The sequence below is a fragment of the Olea europaea genome, chromosome 7 (genome assembly GCF_002742605.1).
Source record: "Olea europaea var. sylvestris chromosome 7, O_europaea_v1, whole genome shotgun sequence".
Taxonomy (NCBI): domain Eukaryota; kingdom Viridiplantae; phylum Streptophyta; class Magnoliopsida; order Lamiales; family Oleaceae; genus Olea; species Olea europaea.
Genome location: NC_036243.1, coordinates 21,557,407 through 21,569,153, shown reverse-complemented (window position 1 = coordinate 21,569,153; position 11,747 = coordinate 21,557,407). Strand labels below are relative to the sequence as shown.

At 28.1% G+C, this 11,747-nt stretch overlaps 1 protein-coding gene across 1 annotated transcript; it reads right to left on the bottom strand.

Moving 5' to 3' along the window:
• Nucleotides 1–35: 35 nt before the first annotated feature.
• Nucleotides 36–3,608, bottom strand: LOC111397426 (G-type lectin S-receptor-like serine/threonine-protein kinase At4g27290). The gene is made up of 7 exons (XM_023024344.1): nt 2,218–3,608; nt 2,011–2,118; nt 1,592–1,737; nt 1,255–1,465; nt 868–1,105; nt 630–777; nt 36–557 (listed from the first exon to the last, which is right to left on the bottom strand). Exons 1-7 carry the CDS (start codon nt 3,491–3,493, stop codon nt 252–254), a joined length of 2,433 nt encoding a protein of 810 aa, XP_022880112.1. The 5' UTR covers nt 3,494–3,608; the 3' UTR covers nt 36–251.
• Nucleotides 3,609–11,747: the final 8,139 nt, after the last annotated feature.

Sequence of the window (11,747 nt, the reverse complement as noted above, 5' to 3'; positions counted from 1 at the left end):
AAAAAAAATTTGAAAGAAAATTATGTACAATAGAATGAATAAGATTTGAATTTACTTTTCTTTGCAATATTACAATATACCTAATGACTAACATATAATGTACAATAGAATGAATAAGATTTGAATCTACTTTTCTTTACGTTACAATAAACCAAACATGTCAAGGGACACTTCAAGTTTCAAAACAAATAGCATTGAATGGACGCAAAAGTTGCTTGACTAACATGGTTTTCTACTTTTGAACCAGTATGTCACCGAGCCTCCAACACCGTAATCGAAGAATATTTGACCAAACTTGGTTCATCGTTGCTTGATGGAGGACGTGTTTCACCTGGAATCATATCTATTAGAAAACCAGGGTGTTTTGGCTGAGACAATGGACTCCCTCCATTTAACATCAAAATCACTGATGACATTGTTGGCCTATCTTCTGGAGATTGCTGCACACACAAGAGACCTATGTGGATACATCTTAACATCTCAGGTCGATTGGCTGAATCCTCCAGCAGTGGATCGATCAGTTCAAGTGGTCTGCCTTCTGTCCACAATCTCCACGCCTGAAATAAAAACAAATGTAACTCAGTTTGAACATGGGAAAAAATTTAAGATTAGAGTCTTTTAGCACTTACATATCCAATAAGGTTTTGATTTTGTGGATGATTGAATCCACGATTCTTCTTTCCACTGATGACCTCCAGTATTAGAATGCCAAAGCTAAAGACATCGGATTTTATTGAAAACAACCCGTAATAAGCGTATTCTGGGGCCATGTAACCACTGTCAAGCATCACAAATGAACAATTGCAAAAGATGAGAATAAAAGCATAGCAGTTGTAGTTGTGCAAATGAAATTCTGTATGGACATACTATGTCCCAACAATTCTTTTTGTAGTTTCTCCACTCTCATTGCCTTCAAAAATTCTTGCCATTCCAAAATCTGAGATTTTTGGGTTCAACTCTTCATCAAGTAACACGTTACTCGTTTTAAGATCTCTATGTATGATTCTCAACCTGGAATCTTGATGAAGGTAGAGAAGTCCTCGAGCAACTCCACATATGATATTGAAACGCTTCGACCAATCTATTTGATATAATCTGGTTTGATCTGAAATTCATAAATAAGTTAGTTATTGTCCAACTTAATTTTAAAAAAAAAATGAATGAATGAATGAATGATATATAATATCTTTTTAAAAGATTATTAATTAGCATTAGATTAAGTAAATTGCAGAAGAATCTTATCAGAATACAAACCAAAAATAAACGAGTCAAGACTTCCATTGGGCATGTATTCGTAAATCAATATTTTTTCTTCGTCTTCAATGCAACAACCAAGAAGCTTTACAAGATTTCTGAGTTGTAGTTTTGCTATCAGTTTAACTTCATTCGTGAACTCGTTTAGTCCTTGTCCAGAATCCTTCGACAGTGTCTTCACAGCAATGTTTTTCCCATCTTCTAGCGTGCCCTGAAAGTTATGAATTGTTAGAAAACATTGGGAGTCTCCTAGACAATTAAATTTCTTCTCTACTCTTAAATATTTACTAAGTTCAATAAAAGGCTAGTATTCCTCTAGGAATCATGTTGAACTAACCTTGTAGACAGGTCCAAACCCTCCTTCGCCGAGTTTCATGTTTACAGAAAAATTCTGAGTGGCCAGAAATATTGTAGCCAAGTTAAATAAGGGTAGATCCATATCTTCTTCTCGCCCTGCATCAGTGTTGTGTCCTCCAGTTTCCGCTGTTTACATAATATAGTTGGGGATTGGTACAAATATGGTATCATGGTCCATTAAGCCAATCAAGAGCATAGATAGCAAGATTGATTTACTCAAACGAGTGAACATCTCGAAAAATATATAAGGGTTTGTGCTACTTCTCTTATCAAAGTTGACACTTTAAGATAGAACCCAATCTTAATATGATTAAAGAAATTTTCCATTTATCTTCTAATTTATTTTATAACTAAATCCTGCATTGCATTTCAAAGGGTTGGCGAATCTCAAAAGTTTACCTTCAGATTTCATCTTTCCCTTGCAAATATAGTAACTTACAAGCACTCCACATAATCCAGTAATGGTAGCCACAATCACCACTATTATAGTCACTGGAGACCTGTTGGCTGTTAAAATGGGCATTTTTTTTAATCAGCAAAACAAGCAAGAAATGCAAGTTGACACAAACTTTGCCAAGCTACTGCAGCCAAGAATGAATGACATACCTCTGTTTGAAGCTGGCATTCTTATATAAAGATCTTGCCCACCATCCGAAAGCTCTCTAATATCCACCAAATTGTTAAACCAAAGGATACATCCTCTGACTCCTTGGCTAATATCTGAGTTTGCGTAAGCAATACAAGAACAATTTTTCAAGCAGTTCTCCCTGCATTCTTTAGGACTTATACTCGTGTTTACCCAAGCATCTGGAGTATCAGGCAGTTTCAAGCCCGAAAATTTTATAAAATCATGTTTCCTGTGGCAGTCTAGAGTCTCATTGCGGATGCATCCAAGTGACCAGTCCATTGAGTTCCAGCTTTGGGCCGACTTTGGTTTGAAACCTTTCAAACATCTGCAAACTGGTAAATGATTGATGGAACATATTCCATTTCCGCCACATAGATCATAATTGTCACAGTAGTCTCGAGGTATTTCATAATAAAGCTTCCAAGATTGATCTGCTTCCACCCATGTATATCGTTGACCTGTAGATGTGGTTTCATTCACAACAAGCCTCGAGATTACAGATTTGTTCTTGAGCTGGTACATGTAGTAAACCTCCTCCTGGTTAAACTCGACCTTAAATTCAAATACTGGGTTGAGCCTTAATTCAGGAGAACCGCTAAATTGCAGGCTATTCCATAAACCAGTTCGACAGAACTTTTCTGATCCCTTCCGCAAAACCACCTGAGGATATTCAGCAAGTTCTACCCTATCACTTAGTAAACCAGGAGATGGATCATCAGAATTCTTCCAAGAGGATAATTTCCTATTAAGACCAGTTCGCAAGTCCCACCCGAGCTTCATACCGGGTAACAAAGTATCAGATGGATAATCAAAGCTCTGCCACAGATAAACATCCATTTGTCCATCTAAGTTATCTCTCACGACAAGATTTCCCGAATCTAAAAGCTGTAATATTGGATCTTGAGCGCCCTTCGATGGTTTTGTTGACCAAACATCACTATTGTTCCCACTTGAAAGTACAAGACTACTGGTGATATTGATCATCAGGGTGCCAGACAAATCTTTTATAGGGTTCTGTCTATTTGCAACCCAAACAACAGTTCTTATTGGGACGTTCTTGTACCAAATTCCCAAGTACCGCTTCTTGGAATTACCTGGACTGAAAAAACCCAGTTCAAAACTCCCCCCTTCTGAAACCAGTGTTTCACCATCATTTAGAGATTGTGATGTAACGATATTGTCGGTCAAAGCCAATATTTTCAGTAATGAACAAAGTACATGAATCAAACTGAATATAAACATATTAGTATTCATATCACTTTTTTCAATTTTGAGAAGCTTAAGAATCCTTAATGGTGCATTTAGTCGACCGTAAAACGCACAACTCAACTCTTGAATCTTTTCCAAGAAGACGGAGGTCCTATATCTGAATCTTGATTATTGAAAATTCAGCCCTGTTGATTTTTCAAAACCTAATCCAGATTACTGTGAACAGCTTAATGATATTTGACCATTTGATTTTCATTTTGATAAGAATGAGAATGAAAAATATAATCGTTATGGAACCAGATAGGAAGTCAAATATGATGACTTGATGTGATGGATAACGATCATATTTTCTATTTTTGTGGTTGAAGAATGATAATCAAACGGAGCCCAGGAAATCAATATAAGGGGTGATAATTAGTGCCAACCTTGATTACAGGTGGGATAGGAAATTGCTAAACGCCACATCTTGTCCCAAAATTTTTTTATTAAGTATATTATATTTATAAATAATAAATAAAATTTCTCAAAAAAAAAAATATTCTTACAATCTGTGATATGACAAATTCTTGTATAAAAATTAAATCTCTTTTCGAATTGTACAATGCATATATAGTTCCTATATGAATCTCATTCTCCAAAACTCATTTTTTTCTTCAAATTCATTATCAATCATATATTTTTTCAAAAAAATAATTTTAGACTTAAACCCAAATTTCTCTCTACTTTTTAACCACATATTCTCTAAAAAATTATTATTATAAAACTTATTTTCTCCAAAAATGGGGCTCAAACACACCCTATGTATTGTTATCATCTTTTGCAAAGCAATTTAATTTTTTCAGGATAATGTGGAAGGTCTGAGATTTAAGCCATTATCACAAATATGTTCAAAAATTAAGTTGAAAGTACTAAAGGAATTTGATTTCAAGAGCTTAGAAATAAAAATCGCTTTGAAACACTTGGTGGAAACATGTGATGACATTAAAGCATTTAAAGATGCTAAAAATTTATCTTCTGACATTATGAATTTTGAGTTTTTATTTTGCATGATTATTGGATACAATATATTGTCTATTTTTAATAGAGTAAGAAAAATATTACAAAATGAGTAGATGTCTATTTATGCTATTATTAGTAACTCAAAAGTACATATTTTTTGAAACATATAGAGAAAGTAGATTTCAATTTGACAAGATTACTATGAAAGAATTGTTGCTCAATGAAAATTGAGCCTACTTTTCATGAAAAAATATATTCATAGAAAGAAATACTTGGATGAAAATATCAACGATGAGATAAATTATTAAAATTTCTTATTTCTTCTATATAGTTAATTAAATTCTTTCCTCACATAAATTAAGGTTTTGAATCATTTCAAAAATATGAGAATACTTTTGTTCAAATATTTCAAAAATATGGGAGAAAAGATAATTTATATAATAAATGACATAATAATACAAGATATTTTAATAACTCATAGGAGGAAATAGTGGCAGATAGCTGGTTGACTTTGTCATTTTACCAAAATGGCCTTTGACCCAAAAAATCTCATTAAAAAAATGAAAATGTAAATAATATCCAAAGGGTCGAAAATACCCCCAAATAAAGAGAAGAGGAGAAAGAAAGAAAAAAACCAAGAGAAGAGAATCACTGACGCCACCTACGGACCGCTCAGATCCGACCCATTTCGACCATTTGCCGAAAATTGTCATTTCTCAAAGATTAGATTTGTCTCTTTGTAATTTACTCACCATTGAGGTCTAACATATGTCGGAATTTGAGTGTTTGAGTTTAATACATTAAAATTTGAATGTTTAAAATTCGAATATGTTAAATTATGAGTTTAATACAAATTTTTATCGTTAAAATAGAAGGAAAAATCGAATTTGAGGTTGAATTGGTTAAAAAATGTGAAAAAATGGGATGAAGCTCGTCGGAAATGGAGTTTTCAAACGATTCAGACGGTAACAACGTCACTTTTGGGCAGTCTGAATCGAGAGACCCAAATCGCTAAGCCTCCCGGATCCAGATAGCCCAGTCTTCTAGATCCTGACTGTCTAAGCCGTTCGGATCCATATGGCCCAGATCATCGGGATCTAGACGATCCCGATGGTCTGGGCATCCCGATGATCTGGGCCGTCTGGATTGGCCCGTGCCAGCCATTTTTTTTAAATATTGAATTTAATTATTTTTAAATATTTCATGAATTATGTAAATTGTTTATTTAAGTAAAATAATTAATTATTTTTTATTTCATTTTATTTAAAATTTAAATAATTTAAATAATGAAATAAATATAATAAACAATTGAATATTCAATAAACAATTAAAATAAATAAGAAATTAATATAAATAATTAAATGAAGTAAATAAATATGAAATAAACAATTAAAATAAGTAACTAAATATTAAACAAACAATATACATAACCAATTAAAATAATTAATGAAACATTTAAATAAAAAATTAAATTAAATATTAAATAAATAATTTAATAAATCAATATTTAATATAGTTGTTTATTTAAATTTTTAAGTAGTTACTTTAACTGTTTATGTATATTATTTGTTTAATATATAATTATTTATTTTATACTTTATTTGTTTATTTAAATGTTTCATGAATTATGTTAATTATTTATGTATATTGTTTATTTAAGTAAATAATAAATAACTAATTGAAATAAATTCAATAAAGAAGTAAATTAAATATTAATTAAGCGGTAAAAATAATTACTTAACATAAATAACAAATAAATATAAATAATAAAAAATAGTTTAAATAAGTAATTAAATATTATATAAACAATTGGAAATAAATAATTAGCATTTAAATATTAAATAAATAATTTAAATGAACAATAAATATAAATAATTAAAAATAAGTAATTTAAATAAGTAATTAAAGAATTGAGATAAACAATTGAAATAAATAATTAACATTTAAGTATTAAGTAAATAATTTAAATGAACCATAAATATAAATAATAAAAATAAGTAATTAAATATGGGGACAGAGCTGACAGTTATCAGCTCTCCTTGACGATCCTGAGGTATGTATATTCATCTGTGATTTTATATTGTACGTCATTTTGAAATCTTGATGCATGGTCATTAACTCGGTGAAATGTTAATATGTCAACTTGAAGTGCTCACTGAGCTGATATCGTGGATCGAGGAGGAGGGTCAGAGTCATATTTAAAGAGATACAGTCGGCAGGCGATGGGAGTCCCAGACAATGACAAAGAGAGTGGTGGAGATGGTGACAGAGAGGGTAGCAGTGAAGGGGTGGAGATGTACACAAATGTTTCATTAGAATCGTTATGTATGTCAATGGGGATGGTAGAGGTGTCGATGGAGAGGACGAAATAATTGTAATAATTGTATATATATTTTTATTTATGAAATAATTGTATATATTGTAAAATTTATTTAAATAAAGTAATGAAATGTTACATACATAATATACACAACCAATTAAAATAATTTATAAATGAAATATCTAAATAAGAAATGATATTAGATATTAAATTTTTATTTAATTAAGTGATTAAATTAATAATTAAACAAAGTAATTAAATATTAAATAAATAATATACATAACTATGCTGGAAAGGACCCCCAACTTAACAGATAGTGTCGCGAGTTTGGATGATGTGACAATTATGCCGGGGAAGGCAATGAAAGTGACATACTGTAAGAAATATGTTATTGATGTGCTAGAGTAAATGGTTAGCAAAATGACTAGATTGCTGTTAAAACACATTGTTTCTTCGTACACAATTGAGGCTAAGAGGAGAACATCCGTCGACGGTACGTTGCCCAACATTTTCCGTGAATTCGACCCGAGGCGATTGTGGAACTTCGCATTAAAGTTAGGGCTTAAATGGATCAGATATATGGACCGGATCTGCTCAAATCTGATCCATTAAGAATAATTATCCTATTCGATCCAATTATATAATCTGACGGATATTTGAATGTTAAATTCATATCCGATTAACTACGTTATCCAAAATTGAAAAAAATTAGAAAAATAAAGATTTTATTTATTTTTTCATTGAAATGTAAGCTTTCTTTTATGTACATTGTGATTCGTAGTTATAATAATTTAAAATGTAAGCATTTTTTTAAAACGTTTATAATACTTTAGATTTTATATAATTGTATAATAAATAACTAATTACTCTTAATTACATATATAACACACTATAAATAAAGAAAATTGAGGAAATCAGTAACATATTATAAATAGAGAGTACATACGACTTAAGTAAATATTACATATTTGTCGGGTCAATTTTCATGTAATCAATAACATACTATAGATAAAGAAAATTGAGGAAATCAATAACATACTATAAATAGAGAGTACATACGATTTAAATAGATATTACACATTCGTTGGGTAGAGAGTAACATATTATAATCGGAAACTTCCCACTCGATTTCATTTGATATAGAAAATATAGTTTCGGCATTCTTGAATAATGTTCGATGTCTTGAAAATGTAACTGTACCTAATGTTCGACTTCCATCTCTGTTAGATATTCTCATACACCGTGTAATTTATGCTCTAATTAAATATTAAATAAATAATATACATAACCAATTAAGATAATAAATTAATGAGATATTTAAAGAATAAATTAAATTAAATATTAATTACCTATTCGAATAAGTGATTAAATAAAGTAATAAAATATTAAATAAACAATATACATTATCAATTAAGATAATTAATTAATGAAATATTTAAAGAAGAAATTAAATTAAATATTAATTTTTTATTTGAATAAGTTTTTAAATAAATAACTGAATAACGTAATTAAATACACATAACCAATTAAGGTAATTAATAAAGAAACATTTAAACGAGAAATCAAATTAAATATTGGATAATTCTACATGTACTAATTCATAAGGATGTTCATAATGTACATATGAAATTTCATGAGTGATTAATCGAAAAAACTATTTTTCAACTCTCCAATAATGTTATGTCACTTGTACATTATGGTATAATGTTTTTATTTAAATAAGCATTTAAAATAAAGTAATTAAATACTAATGACTAATAATATACATAACCAATTAAGATAATTAATTACTAAAATATTAAAATAATTAATTAATATTTAAAAATTAATTTTTTATTCCAATAAGTGATTAAAATAATAATTAAATAAGGTAATGAAATATTAAAGACATAATACACAACCAATTAAGATAATTTATAAATTAAATATCTAAATAAGAAATTAAATTAAATATTAATTTTTTATTTAATTAAGTGATTAAATAAATCACTAAACAAAGTAATTAAATATTAAATAAAGAATATACATAATCAATTAATGAAATATTTAAATAAGAAATTAAAATAAATATTAATTCTTTATTTAAATAAGTGATTAAATAAATAATTAAATAAAGTAATTAAAAAATAAATAAATAACATACATAACCAATAAAGATAATTAATTAATGAAATATCTAAATAAGAAATTAAAATACATATTTTTATTTAAATAATTGATTATTTAAATAAAGTAATTAAATATTAAATAAACAATATACATAACCAATTAACAATTAATTAATGAAATATTTAAATGAGAAATCATGTTAAATATCAATTTTTTATTTAATTAAGTGATTAAATAAATAATTAAACAAAGTAATTAAACAATAAATAAATAATATACATAATTAATTAAGAAAATTAATTAAAGAAATATTTAAATAAGAAATTAAAATAAATATTTTTATTTAAATAAGTGATTATTTAAATAAAGTAATTAAATATTAAATAAACAATATACATAACCAACTAACGTAATTAGTAGAGAAATATTTAAACTATAAACCAAATTAAATATTAATTTTTTTATTTGAATAGGTGTTTAAAATAAATAATTAAATAAGGGTCAATTAAGATAATTAATTAATGAAATATTTAAAAGAGAAACCAAATTAAATATTATTATTTTTATTTGAATAGTGTTTAAAATAAATAAATAAATAATTAATTAAATATACATAATCAATTAAGATAATTAATTAATGAATTACTTAAATGAGAAATCAAATCAAATATTAATTTTTTATTGAACAAGTGATTAAATAAATAATTAAATAAAGTAATTAAATATTAAATAAATAATATGCATAACCAATTAAGATAATTAATTAATGAAATATTTAAACAAGAAAGTAATTAAATATTAATTTTTTATTTGAGTAATTATTTAGAATAAATAATTAAATATAAAGTGAAAAGTGTTTGGTTTTTTAATTTGTAACTTAAGGGTATTTTTATCTTTTTAAACAAAATTTTATCTTTGTAATTGTATAAACTATTTAAGGACATTTTTGTCTTTTACTCAACAAAAGACCATTTTGATGATTGGCAAAACTTTTTGGTTAAAGTGAAAAAATGCCTACTTGACATGCCCAAACTTAAAAGTACCCCTGGCCTGATAAATTGAAAGCAAAGTCTGGTGCAACCTCCAAGATTTGAATAGAAGCTAATTAATTCCTTCCTATTTGAGAGTCTGCTACCCTTTCATGAGCAGCTCACAATGCACAATGGATTCCTTCCAACAAGAGTCTAGTTGTACAGAAATTTTTTGACAGAAGCCTCTGAAAGGGTCTCATGTGAAATAAAATAGTGCCAAAAAATGAGCTGTGTGTGGCCGGTAAAATGTCTGTATCTGTACATACAGAATAAGAATTGGAGTTTAAGTCTTTTAATGACTTTCTAAACCAACAAGTGTGCGCATTGAATTTGACTAATTAGCCTTCTGTCAAAGACTTATAGCGGCTGCAGCACAAAATTGATGAACTGTTAAATTTTTTGTCACTTGATAAGGCGTAAATAGCATTTTCTTATTGTAGCTTACAAAAAAGACCAAATTGATGCAACATTTAAATTTCTTCATTTTATCCCTGGCATACTATCTTTAATTATGTCTGTAGTCGTATGAACAAAATAAAACTATTAATTTGATTAGCTACTGTAGGATACAAGGCGGCTGATTGTTGGGCAATTTCACTTATTGTAGAATTCCGAAATTTTTTAGTTAGTTTGCATACAATTTATTTGCCTTTTAAAATAGGAATGCAGTGTTCAATGAATTCCCTATGCAAGTTAATTGGTAATCTCTATGGTTAATTGGGTCTATATGGATATCTTTATAGTTAGGGGACCAAAGTGAAAATAAGTTACAGATTTTATACTTTTATTAAATGAGCCAAATAGTTAACTATTGAATGAGTTAGAATTACCATATCAATATTGGGCTCATTTTGAAGCTAGTAATAAATGGCGAATTATGGACTCAAGAAAAATTTAATTTTGCCAAGTTAAACTCGAGTTATAGTCAATTAAGAAAACTACTTAGTTAATAATATTAGTTATCATTTCGGACTAAATTATTATATCAATATTGGACTCATTTGATAGATAATAATTAATTATATATATTAGGATTTAAAAAGGGATATTTTGGATAAGTTGAATTAAGATAGAATCAATAGAAGAATCAAGGGTATATATGAAATTCTAATTAATTAGTAAGCATACAGTTCATTTTCGGCCATTAGGAATTGAATAAGTTAAGTGTTGATAATTATAATATTTTATTAAGAGATAATTAATTAAAAACGAAATCATAGTTTTACTGAAACTATTAAGTTCTTATGTAATCCTTAATCATGTAAGATTTGAATTATGATAAAGTCTTCCAATAATTTTAGTATTAGAATAATTAGGACTCTAATTAATTAAACTAGTTAAGTCGTATAGATTGGCATGGAAACTTTCTGCCATTTATTTTGATTTAATCAAAGGTAGGAGATAAATTAATTATTTATTTAAGTTTTTTTGTTTGTATTAAAATAAAATATATTTAATGCATGCAATTTATTCTATCCTCACGTGTGCACGGGATAAGTAGTCATAATGTCTCTTACCAAAACCTAATAGAAAACCTCCAAACAAATTATATCAGCTAGGACTCTAAACTAATTTCTGGGAAGAGTGCTTGGACAGAAATTGAGGACTTGAACTTTAACGAAATTTCACTTCTGTAATAAGACCTACGAGAATATACTACAGTTACGCCCTGCTTTAGTTTACCATATATATAGCACTAAACCTTAAGCGTTCTATGACTCACGTTTGTACGTATCCATTCTCACCCTCCATTCAATTTCACGAACTGCCAAGAGAAAATTTCAGAAAAACAGTTTCCCCACAATTTGCTTTCCAAGTGAATATAATACAAGATTCATTA

Excerpts from the sequence above, each read along its gene's own strand:
- LOC111397426 (XM_023024344.1), bottom strand. The coding sequence starts at position 3,493 with ATGAATACTAATATGTTTATATTCAGTTTGATTCATGTACTTTGTTCA. Across the intron at positions 1,466-1,591 it reads GGTTTGGACCTGTCTACAAG|GGCACGCTAGAAGATGGGAA; the intron begins GTTAGTTCAACA and ends CATAACTTTCAG. Across the intron at positions 1,106-1,254 it reads TCTTGACTCGTTTATTTTTG|ATCAAACCAGATTATATCAA; the intron begins GTTTGTATTCTG and ends TATGAATTTCAG.